The sequence below is a fragment of the Heteronotia binoei genome, chromosome 8 (genome assembly GCF_032191835.1).
Source record: "Heteronotia binoei isolate CCM8104 ecotype False Entrance Well chromosome 8, APGP_CSIRO_Hbin_v1, whole genome shotgun sequence".
In the NCBI taxonomy this organism is placed as follows: domain Eukaryota; kingdom Metazoa; phylum Chordata; class Lepidosauria; order Squamata; family Gekkonidae; genus Heteronotia; species Heteronotia binoei.
Window position 1 is genome coordinate 34,248,968 of NC_083230.1, and position 12,610 is coordinate 34,261,577.

Sequence of the window (12,610 nt, forward strand, 5' to 3'; positions counted from 1 at the left end):
TGGAGCTCAGAGGCAAATACATAGGATCGCTTCTCTGTGTGAACACATATATTCCACCTGGAAGTTCTAAGAATTGAAGCATAAATGCTGTCTAGGCTAACTTGTCCACCACCTTGGAGGCTCTAGACTCCCAGTTTGGTAACCAAAGATTGAGGGGGGAAAAAGAAATTACTATGATATTTTGTACATAATGCTATGTATAGTGGCTGGACAGACACTGGTCAGGGATGCTCTAGGCTGATCCTGCATTGAGCAGGGGGTTGGACTAGATGGCCTGTATGGCCCCTTCCAACTCTATGATTCTATGTGTGTAGCTATATTTCAGTTTCCTTTTTCCCCTCAACCTTTTTGTTTTGCATAGCTATATTTTTGTTTTGGGTTTTTTTGGTCTCGACCTTTTTGGTTAACTTTCTCATATAAGTTCATGTTCTTCTCTATTTTGGTCGCACTCCCACAATGCCCCATGCAGAGACTTCAAGATGAAGACCAGTGCCAGTTCTTCTGGTGCCTCAAAGTGTATAAACAATCAGGTTGCTTTGTAAATAATTATTTTTGGCTAGGTCATCTGAGAACCAGCTCTTGAACAAGATGGGTTTGAGATTTCTAGAAACGCTATCCTCCCATCATCTACATTGCATCCATGGAACCATGTATGACTCTTCTCATGGCACAAATTTGCCCCTGCCACAATTCACTCCTGAAGCTGGGTGTGTGTGGCTACTTCAAAATGGTTCTGTATGTAATGTTCTCATGTCTACTGTGCACAAGTTGCTTGTAATATGATCATTTTAAATTCATTTTTTTTTTGGGGGGGTGACCCTCAAACTTCCCTCTCCTTTTCACACATATTGTCTGTCTGTACTGCATTGTACTTTTGTTCAGTTTAAGTCATTCCTTATTGCTTCCCAGTCATTTCAGCCAGTTATATTGATTATTCTTATTGCACACCGATTCTGGTTCTCAATTATTTTATTTGCCCATGTTCAAATACATCATTTCTTTCTGGGATTACGTTTCCCTCAGTCCATTACACAGTAAAATGTATTTGCTCAACCTGTTTTCTTTTTTAAATAGTTAGATCTTTTTAGGTATTGCCTTGTAGGTACTTTAAGTTAGCCATGTAATTTATTGTGTATTGCTAATAATTTTGTTTTACTTTCCATATTTACATGCTAATCTGATTGCATTTGATCTAGTTATGTTACGCCTCCAATCATTCCAGGTTAAACAACAGTGTTTTGAAGTGCTTTATAGATAGGACATACCCTTACCTACAGGTGTTCTAGGTCTGTGGAGAAAGCCAACTTCATTTTAATACACTACACAACAAAGATTCTTTTTGCTTTTGATATGGCCTATACCCAGTTTTACACCTTTTTCTAGGCTGGTGATCCTTCCTGTACCTACCCTCTCTTCCTACTCCCCCAGTCATTACTTTCCCAGGAACCAACCTAATTGGCATGTATGTAACAAAGTCATGTGCCTTTGTCACATTTCTTTTGTTACATGGGAGGGGAAATTGTAATGCCCCTCTATGTGCCTCTGCAAAGGGGAGCAACTGGCAGAAAACGCCCCTCATAATCTGCCACCCCCAATACCCTCTGTATATGTGTACTTCCCACGACTGACTTAGAAGTAGACCGGAATGCGGCCTGGAAACCAAGATGAAGTAGATCTGAATAAAAACGGTTCCCGGCAGCAGGAAGTTTGGAAGTTGGCTTTACGGCAGTTGTCAGACTAACAGTTCCTTCCCCCATCCAAACCAAAGAGATACTTCTCCCTAAAATGGAGCCTCCTCCTTAATGCAAAATCCTAATACCTAGTTCCTCCCTTCCTGATCAAGTCACTCTGGTGAATGGCCTATTCACGTAGCCAAGTAGCCTTTTCTCCCCATCAATCAAGGATCATCAGCAAACACTAGCATTCTTACATGCTTGGCAACATTGCATCAGAAGACATTACAGTTCCTGTTTACACCAGGAAACCCATCCACTTACACAGATGCAAATGTCTTTGTTTCTTCCTGGGAATGCCATTCAGTGTTTCCTCAGAACACTGTTCCATTCCCAGGTAATCCTATTAGTACACTGTCACAATGGGCAAATGTATCATCATGCCCCGAGGTGGCATTTTGGCCTATATCTGTACAAGCATTCCTCCTTTGCAGTGTATCTGTCCTGGGTACCTAATGACAATTCACCCCCAACTTCATTTGAGTCATTTTCTGGCTTCACAGCTTCTGCTCCGTGGAATTCTGGATCTCTGAACAGTAAATATATTCCCCCCAAGCCCCTGTTTTAATTCCATCTATTTTCTCTCATTTTGTGTGTTTGCTTCCAGTGTGCACTTATTTCTGTACGTGTGCCATTTTATTGCCATTTCTTCTTTCAAAAAAGAACCCCTTTTCTGGTTAAGCAATCGCCTGGTTAATTTCAGAGAGCTTCTCTATGGGAAAAATCCCAGTATAGAATTGGTGGAGATTTTGCTGTTGCCCCCTCTCACTAGATCAATAGGGTCTCCTTTAACAACTGACATTTCCCCTAATATTAGGAAACCAGCCCTGTGAGTAACAGCATTCCTTACATTGCCAATGTTATTTGCTGGATCTGAGCTGTGAAGAGTTCAGTGGAAGGGCTGAGAATAAAATAAAATAACTAAAAATAAATGAGAACACAACTAGTGTGCTGTAGAGGTTTGGGCATCAGAACCAATACCTGGCTCAAATTCCTATTCAGATGTGAAGTTTGCTGGTGACCTAGCATTACAAACCTCTAGGTGGGTACTAAAGTTCTCTTGGCGTGCTCCTGGAGGAAATGGAAATTTTGGAGGGCAGACTCCACGTTATACCACAGAGTCTAGATGAAACTAGATTGACATCAGATCCTGGTTGAGCTCATTGCCCTCTGCAAACTATGCCATTTGCAGGCTTTAACAACAGCCTCCAGAGATAGAAGCCTCAGCAGGATCTCAGCCAAACTTAGCTCACAGGGCTATTGTGGATAAAATGGAAGACAGGAAAACAATGTGCATTGCCCTGAGACACTTGGAGGTAAGGCAGGAAAAAAATGTACTAAATGAATACAAAAAATTCAGCTCAAGCATTTTATCGTACAAAGATTCCTTTAAAAGCAAGCTTCTAGTCCTTATTAATGAAGTGGAAACTTGAAAATGGATATACAAGATCTCAGAAATTAGACAGAAGTTGAATACATTTTCCAGTGGCCCGAGTTCTAACATTTTGCATACCGCCTGCATATATTTTCTTAATTTATGATTTTTTATTTAGTGCAGACTACATACTACCACTTATTAAGCCTACATACAGACTACCACTTATTATTGCTAATAATAATAATAACTCAGGCTTGAGATCCTAAATTATTTCTTTACTCATACCCGCTATGCAGGTTAGTCAGTTGTAGCAGGTTTGGATTTTGGTTTGGATTGGTTAAAACAATAAATGTGCTTTATACAGTCTGGTTTCTTTCTTGTTAAATGCACTTTCCTGTCTTTCCTTAGTCCTTTACCTTAATGCACATGACATACTGCAGGGGTGGCCAACGGTAGCTCTCCAGATTTTTTTTGCCTACAACTCCCATCAGCCCCAGCCATTGGCCATGCTGACTGGGGCTGATGGGAGTTGCAGGCAAAAAACATTTGGAGAGCTACCGTTGGCCACCCCTGACATACTGGATACAGAGAAAAAGTAGGAGAGCATGCCCCTCACTTGTAGGTATTTGCCAATACTAACACAAAGCCGGGATAAAGCCCACATACACATAGCATTGTTCCTGATCATGGATGTGGTTTTCAGGTGCACACAGCTTGCAAGCTGTGCCTATATGTGGCAAATGAACATGTGAGAGGTGGGGTCACCAAGCCTGGTTAGGAGTGAGGCCATCATGTTTGCTTCTCCTCTTTAATGCACATTGTCTTGCGCAATTATGTCATGCCAGGATGATGTTAAGCATGCCGCTTTTGGAAAATGGCCACTAAAATCTCTGAAGCAAGATCACACAATCAAAAATAAATACTACAAGCCTCACTAGAAAAAAGGTGCGAGGGAATGGAAATGATGAGCACAATATATACAATGAAGCTATACCCATCGACGAGACATGCTTTGTCAATATGTGAGCTTCTGTCCACATGTAGTTTTGTGGCCAGACCATTTTAAGCAGAACTTATTTGACCCCTTCAAACCAGCACTCTTCAGCCATACATTCACTGGCAAAAAAGTCTCTCAACTCTGAACCTGAAGCAAAGTAAACTAGGGCAAATACAACTTTGATCTTTGTCTCAGACGAAAGACACAAGTAACAGAGGAAAAGCAGCTTTGCAGATATCAGAGAAGAAAGTTGAAAACAGAACATATGGATAGATTAGACTCTAGGCTATATGAAATTGCTAGGCAACAACATTTAGTGTTTTGAATAAGGTATGTCAGTTCTAGAAAACCAGTGCAACTTACCGAACCTCACATTGCTTAGGAGCAGGTATAATACTGGTTTCTCCTTATAGACATGACAGCATTTCCAAGCAACTTGTTGAGGGAATTCTAATATAGCGTAATTGGTATCACAGCCAATGTGTTTACAAAAGGCTGAGTTCATACACACATGTTCATCACTGGATGACTGTAATGGCCAGTACTTTTTAAAGGAAGAAAGTTCACAAATGTTATCAAGAGCCAGCAGACGCAACACAGTATGCTTACCATGAGAAAAACCACTAAACTACTAAAAATAGTATCCCTAAAGTAGATTCTTTGTGTACTCCCACCCCAATATGAAATACAGGACAACCTACTACCTCAAATGATACCATCAGGTGGAGACTTGTGGGGGGGATCTGCTTACACTAGAACTCTTCTGCTAGTGGAAATGCAAGAAAAACATTGCAGTAGCCACTTGTGCTAAGTCAAATGTATTCTATTCCCCACTTGAATAAAACCTTGTGCAACCAATTTCAGGGCCCTATAAAAATTAGGGAGGAATGTGCTAGGCGTTGCACAAGATTTTATGCAAGTGGAACGGTGCCAAGTCAATTTGTTCCTGCATTGCTGGATTCAAGCCACAGTGAACAAATAAACAGATTTACAAGTCTGCTTTCAACAGATTTACAAAAGAACCTTTCCTCCCCTGATGCAGATGACTCAAACTTCAGAAACGATTCAACAAATAAGAAGATACCATAGCAATAGTCATGGGTGATTTTCTAAGATCTATTCACACACTAGATGTACAAGATACCCCCCCCCAATTATTTTTAACTTGGCCTCCTTTGTGCAAACAGAGTTGAATCAGATGACTGTCCATTTGCCTCAGTACTTTACTCTGCCTGGTAACAGCCCTGACTAAAGACCTTTGTCTCCGTTAAAGAAAAGTCTTTCCCCTAAGTGAAATACTTTATATAGAGATGTCAAGGACTGCACCTGGGATCTTCTGCATTCAAGCAAAGCATACACTATACCTGTGAGCCACAGTTCATCTCTATATTCTCTGTTTAAGAAAAGAAAAGTCTGACTTTATGGCTGCCTTCCCTAGTCCAGTTCTCTTATCTACAGACTTGTTCTTCAAATGTACAATAACGCCTACCTGCATTTTGTACCCACGGACTGATTTCCTGGCAATGACTATCCAGAACCTGCACACACTCTTCATGATGACAAACTTGCTTTTGGGCTCATAGTGTCACTGCTTATATCTCCATTGCTTTCCCCCAACCATTTAACCTAACAAGTCTCTCACTTCATGGCATTTCCAGTAGGTCCCAGCACAAATTGTGTCCATGACTGTACAGCAGAGTATCTTCAATGTTAATGTGATTTAATTTTTAAGCAGGTCGTATACTATACCTCTTAAAGTCTGCCACCAGCTTGATGTCTGCTATGACAAGCTTGTGCTCTATGATCATGTGCTTCAGAAGTTGGTTTTGTTCTGACAGAGGAGAATATTCTTCACAGAATATGCAAGGCACAGATGGACAGCCTTCTACAGCAGAAACACCACCTGGACTTTCTGGCAGAGAAAGTGGCTCCAAAATACAATCTCTACTGTCTGAAAAAGACAAAAAAAAAATGGCATTAGTTGAGAGATTTCCTTATTGGTGTCTAAAGCAGACTTAACTAGAGCTTCTTGCTTTGAAAAGGTCAGTAAACAGATGCAGCCCATATTAAATTAAATCTAAGGGGAGAATGAGAACAGGATTGTTTCAACACGGTTGCTCCTACATCAAAAGAGAACGGATTTACTAGTAAGTTTGTCAAATATTTTTTCCCAGGCCAGGCCAACAGGATCCCTTGTAGGCTTAGGGAGAGAAAAAAGAGTAGGTGTGGCCAGATTGGAGGTGAAAATTCCTTCAGTTATGTATGGTTGATATCAAATTGGATGCTGCTTGGTAGCTGGCACAGTGACCTCTTGCAAAGGGTAGGACTCCCAATTCCTACCTAAATGGAGTAGGAATACAGATATTGCATGGATATTGGCAAGGATATTGGCAAGAGTAAATTCACTGGGAAAACTTGCCAACAACTTGCCTACCAAGTGACTAAATGCATAGCCATGTGTAAAGCACTATTAATACAATACACCTTTGCTATTCACAAGGGATCTGTTCCCAAGATTACTGTGAATGGTAAAATCTGTGAACATCGGGAAGCAAGGGCCTGATGCCCCTCATAGCAAAACTAGTAAGTTTCTTGCAAAATTCAATGATGAAATAATTATGATAATAGTACAGTGGGAAGAAAAACTGACTTCAGACCACATCATGTGATTGGACCATGGATCATGAACATATAAAATAATGAGTCACAAATCCTTGAGTGGTAAGGGCCTACTGTATTTCACAGAGGTCTGCTTTGGCTAATCTGCAAGACAAGAGGAGTTTGTGTTTCATTTTCCCATTCTTCTAGATCTGAGAGGAAGGGAGGAAGAGACCTGTATGCCTTCCACAGGAAATTGGGCCATATGATGTAGCAGTCACAATGTTGGACTAGTTTCTGGGACATCCAGGTTCAACTTCCCCATTCTGCAATATAAGCTCACTTTCTCTCACTATCTCTAACCTACCTCACAGAGTTGTTGTGAGTATAAAAAGAAAAAGGGGAACGATGTTTGCATCTCTACTGGGGAGAAAAGCAAGCTATAAATAAGCAAATGTGCATTGATGTCCATGCAGATATAGAACATTAATTTCTCCCCTTTGGATGTAAGGTAGAAATGAACACATTTATCATTGCTGAGTCAGACCAATAGTCCATCAGCTCTGTATCTTCTACTCTGATTTAGAAGGGGGCCTTCATGGCCCTGCTCACTGGAGATACTTTTAGTTGCATATGCCAGGAATTGAAACTGGGACCTTCTGCATGCCAGGCACATGCTCTTTCCCCCAATCCACAGCTCCTTCCCATAGGCAAACCTTTCATGCTTTCTCCCCTATCAAATGAACATATGAAGCTGCCTTATACTGAATCAGACCCTTGGTCCATCGAAGTCAGTACTGTCTACTCAGACTGGCAGCGGCTCTCCAGCTGAGGTTTTTCACACCTATTTCATTGGGCCCTTTTTAGTTGGAGATGCTGGGGATTGAATCTGGGATCTTCTGCTTACCAGGCAGATGCTCTACCACTGAGCCACCGTCCCTCCCCATTCACATATTCACATTCAGTTTGAAGTGCAAAATTGACTTTCATAAACATCAAATTTGATAAATGCATTGGCAAAGTTAAGGAGCAATTATTTAGTCCCATTCATAGTTTGGAGAAACTGTTCAAAATCTAGACTTGGATAACCCTAATCAGTGAAGGAATGGATGAAAATGTACGTGAAACATCCCCAGTGGTCAGGAACAATTATCTATAAGACTTAGTGTCAATATTATGCAATTTACGACACAAGATTTTAGGTGCATGGCATATTAATATAGATGCATTTGTCAGCTTATTGTGTGGAAATACAAATGTACTGAAACAAAATAAGAACATCTGCTGGAATGTTAAGTGTCTTTCTAATTAAATTCAGCAGTTGAATGAATCAATTCATTAGCAACAAGCCTAGTTTATTATCTCATTAATACAGCTGGCTAATACGAGATTAGTTGCATAACTTGAAAACAATCCCACAACAAGACAGAATGCAATAAAAAATTCTGCTGAGAAAACATGAGAAAAAAGAAAAAGATCCCCCCCTATAAGATAAAATTCCTAAAGTGACACTCTAAGATAAGAGATCTGCACATCAACATAAGTCCAAAAAGAGACTGAAAGGCATACCATACTTCTCTACCTTGCAGTAAGTTTCTTTAAATGTATGCATTTATTTAACATATTTATAGTTTGCCTTCTCTCCTCAGGCTCTATGCATGTAACAAAACAACCACTGGCACTTACTGTGAGGAGTTCTTCTCCTCTGAGATAAGGAGAACATCTTGGGTAATTCCCACCATCCAATCAGGGAGAGGCAGGAAACAAATTTCTTCCTCTTCCCTGTGCGATAGAGGAACACTCCCTTGTTCAGTTCAAGTGACTCCGCAAAGCAGTCCCAATATAAAGAAACTCCTGTACTAGATAAAATAAACTTTGAACAGGTAAGGCGACAATTTAACAGTAACCTTTGGCAGAATTGGAAGGCTTACATCAGGCCCTTTGGCCAAGCGGTGGTCAGTGCATCTACTGGTTCTGCTCTGTTATGGAAGAACCTGGAGTTTCAGTAGTTAATGACTTTGATGTGAGGCAAACAGGTCCACCAGGGACAGCTTGAAGTATGTCACAATTTGCTGGAAGATTTCTCTCTTGGGCATCCACTCCCCTGTGTGTATCCCCTCTCTGTTGAGCCAGTCTGCTTGGACACTGGTCATGCCCTTGATATGTTCTGCTCAGATGGATGCCAAATGGCATTCCGCCCATTTAAAGAGTCTCACTGCCTCCCTCTGGAGGGAGGACAACCTGGAACCCTCCTGGTTGTTTAGATAAACCTTGTTGGAAATGTTGCCCATATGTACAAGGATATGTTGTTTCTTCACCTTGTTGCCATATTGGAGGAGCGCTAGATATATGGCTCTCAGTTCCAAGATGCTGATTGGTAGACTGGATTCTTTCTTAGATCATTGACCCTGGATTGGTTCTCCATTCAGGGTTGCCCCCCCCCTCCCAGACCTGGAGGCTGGAATCTGTGAATACTTGAAGTTCCTTGGCGATACAATACGTTTTCCCTGGCAGAGGTTGGAGTCCTTGATCCACCATCTTAGGCTTTCTCATACTTGAAAGTGTCCCTTTCTCCCATGACTTGGATCTGGAATGGTCTGAGTAGGAACTGCAGGGGACGGTTATGGAAGTGGCCCCATTGTACAGCATTGATGCTGAAGATTAACATCTGAGTCAACGTCCCTCATAAGCTGCTTTTCGGCTGCCTTAGTAAGCCACCTCTGTCTCTGGAGCTGGACCTAGAACATCACTGAGGGGATGATGGGGGGGGGAGGAATACATGACTGGACTGTTGATGAGGCTCTGTCCCCCAGATGGCAAGTGTCATGAGCCCTAAGGAGGGGGAGCTGGAAGGATTAACAGACCAGGAAGAACCAACAGCTGGCCCATCAATCACTCTCCCTACATTCCAGGCACCCATGCAGGCTGTTGACAATCAGTCTCCTCCAAGCTCTCCCCCTTCCATCTCAAGAATGTGCAGCTGTCTTCGACAAACACTGGCAGAACACAGGTGCGCTGCACACCAATGCTTCTGATCTCTTAGCCCTGATTACTAGGAGAACTACGGCCACGCAGGAAGCAAGGTTGATTGAGGCGCCCATATAACTCAAGCCTGGGACTTGGCAACCTCGTGGAAGCTACAAGTCGATTCCCTGGCTTGCATCTACGCTCCTTCCAGTAGCCAAGGCAAGTTGAGAGGTCTACTATCATCTTCCACTCTCTCCACTGGCTGCTGGCCATAGCAGTGTGTCTTTGCTTTGTGACTATTTCTTGAGGCTGGAGAGCAGCTGCCACGAAGCTTGTTCCCCCAATGGAGGTGGGGGGGAAGAGAATGAGGGGAAAGGTAGGAAGAGTGAAGGAAAAGGCAAAAACACAGAGTAAGGAATTTAGAGGAGTACAGAGAATGGAATTAGAAAGCAACTATAGGGGAAGAAAAAAGGTGATTAAAGGGAAAAAAGTTGTCAGTAAGCTTCGGAGGCTAAGCCTGCAAAAGATCCTCTCCCTGTTAAGGCAGGAATAGAACTGAGCAACCGGGTGTGCCTTCACTGCACAGGAAGAGGAAGAAATCTGTTTCCTGGTTCTCCCTGGTGGGATGGTGGAAATCACCCAAAAGGTCCTCAGCCTCAGAGGAAGAACAGTGAAAGCTGTAATTACATCAAAGTGTCTAAATGCAAAATTGCATTCGAGGCTTTAAAGGAAATAAAGACATACCAGTCTTTAGAAAAAATGGAAAAGCAGCAACCAGACAATATACTAGCAAGATATATTATAATGTCAATTTATTGCACTTTTGAAATATAGAAAGCTACCTGGGTCCAAGAGTAAAGACAACATATAAATATTTCAATACATAAATATGTATATAATAAATAAAAATCCAGTTTGCTTGCTGTTGGACTAATAGGTACAAATTAGTGTGCAACAATAATAAAAGGATAATATAAATATCTACTTTTTAAATAACAGTTTGTAGTGATATGTATGCGATAGGAAAAATGAGAAATTCAATGCACTATTGTAAGGCACTAGAGTACAGATTCTTCACCAGGCAGAGACCAAAGACTCAGACCAGGAGGGGGCTGAGCACCTGACACCACCACAGGAGGAGGAGGCAGTTGAGGTACCTCCAGGAATCTCCTTTGATGTGCTAGAGTAGCTCCAGAAACCTGAGTTGGATCTCTTAGCCTGGGATACTGTTACCCAAATGCACATGTATCTTGACCAAGGAGTGTCCTCCCTCCAAGAGGTCAGAAGCCTATATGCACCTGTGCTTATGGCAGGTATTATAAAGCCCTTATTGCCTGATGTATACCAGGGTTGAAGGTTCAATCTAACATTTCATAAGGGTGTGCAGATTCTTAGAAGTGAACTGACATTGGTTTAAAGCAGGAATGGGGGACCTTTTTTCTGTCAAGGGCCATTTGGATATTTATAACATCATTTGCAGGCCATACAAAATTATCAGCTTAAAAAACAGTGCTCTGCTGAGGGAGAACGATTCAGGCTGGCAAAATTAATGCAAATAATTGTTTTTCTATTTGAAGTCATGTGGGGAGAGCCTAATTTGGCGCATGCACACACACACACACACACATACGGCCCACCGCCCTAGGCAAATGCCTAGGTCCAGGGCTTTTTTGTAGAAAAAGCCCAGCAGGAACTCATTAGCATATTATACCAGATCCTCTAATAGCTGGTTCCCACCCTCCACCCCTCCCTTCATGCAGAAACTGCAGCTGCTCCCAGAAGACCTTTAAAGGCACCCACATACCCTAGCAGCAGTCCTTCACAATGCCCACCACTCTGTGAGAGAGAGTGATATATATACTCACATATATGAGGGGGAAACTTACCTGAATTGTGACAGTTTCATTTCATTTCATTTCATTTTTCATTTTATTTGATTTATATCCCGCCCTACCCCACCAAAACGGGCTCAGGGCGACAGTGACTTTTCCAGGCTCTGCAGTGATCCTGGCTGGCCGGCCAGGCCCCAGGGAGGCCATAGTGTGGCTGGGCCCTGAGATCCTTGCTGGCCAGCCGGGCCCCAGGGAGGCTGCCACGTGGCTTGGCTTGAGCCAGAAATCCCCGAGAGCCAGACCAAGTGGTCTCGAGGGCAGTAAATGATCTTCAGGCAGGACGTTCCCCACCCCTAGTTTAAAGCTAAGGATTTGTTAAGAAATGGAATAACAGCAAACAGAATTAGCAAACTGAATACAGAGTATGAAACACATCCACACACACATGCTCTATATAAATCTTATACAAATCCTAACTAAATCCTAAACTAGGCATATGCTACTAATATATTAAAGGTAGAGTGGGGGAAAGGAGAAATGTGGTAGGAAAACATAGAATGGAGCTGTTTCTCCAGGACTTTTACTGTGGTGGCAGATGTCCAGTCCACCTTGGCCTCCCCTGTCCACAAAAATACATTATCAGACTAATCCTGCAGGAGGCACTGACTGCCCTGGAGTTTTTGTTTTTTGATGCCATCTTACTTGATTGTTTTAACTTGGTTTTATTATATGATATATGTCAATGTTATTTATTAGATCCTAATTGCTGTGAGCTGCCCCCAAACCCATTTTTGGTATAGGGTGGGATATAAACCGAATAAAATAAAATAAATACAAGCCTGATAGAATCGGTTAGAGGAAGGAGAAAGTGGCATGGTTGAGTTGCAGAACACAGATGACTGCAGTGGGATAGCAGGGTCAAAGCAATGTTAGCGGTATACATTTTCATCCCAGAGTTTGGAGCCAGTAGCTGGAGCCCATTATTGAGATGGTACCCAAGAGCTGACACACAGAATTCTTAGGCCTAACTTTATACCCCTAAAATGAAGATACAGGGAAAAATAGGATAAGTCTCAAAGCAGATTGAGTTGGAGTAAAAAGTTTC

The 12,610-nt window shown here is 42.0% G+C and overlaps 1 protein-coding gene across 1 annotated transcript in view; it reads right to left on the reverse strand.

The window, feature by feature from the left end:
* The window catches only part of ZNF277 (zinc finger protein 277), a 75,049-nt gene that overhangs the window by 37,952 nt on the left and 24,487 nt on the right, over positions 1-12,610 (reverse strand). Inside the window, exon 2 of the mRNA XM_060244885.1 lies at positions 5,858-6,059. Coding sequence (XP_060100868.1) covers positions 5,858-6,059 — 202 coding nt within the window. The remainder of the gene's footprint in view (positions 1-5,857; positions 6,060-12,610) is intronic.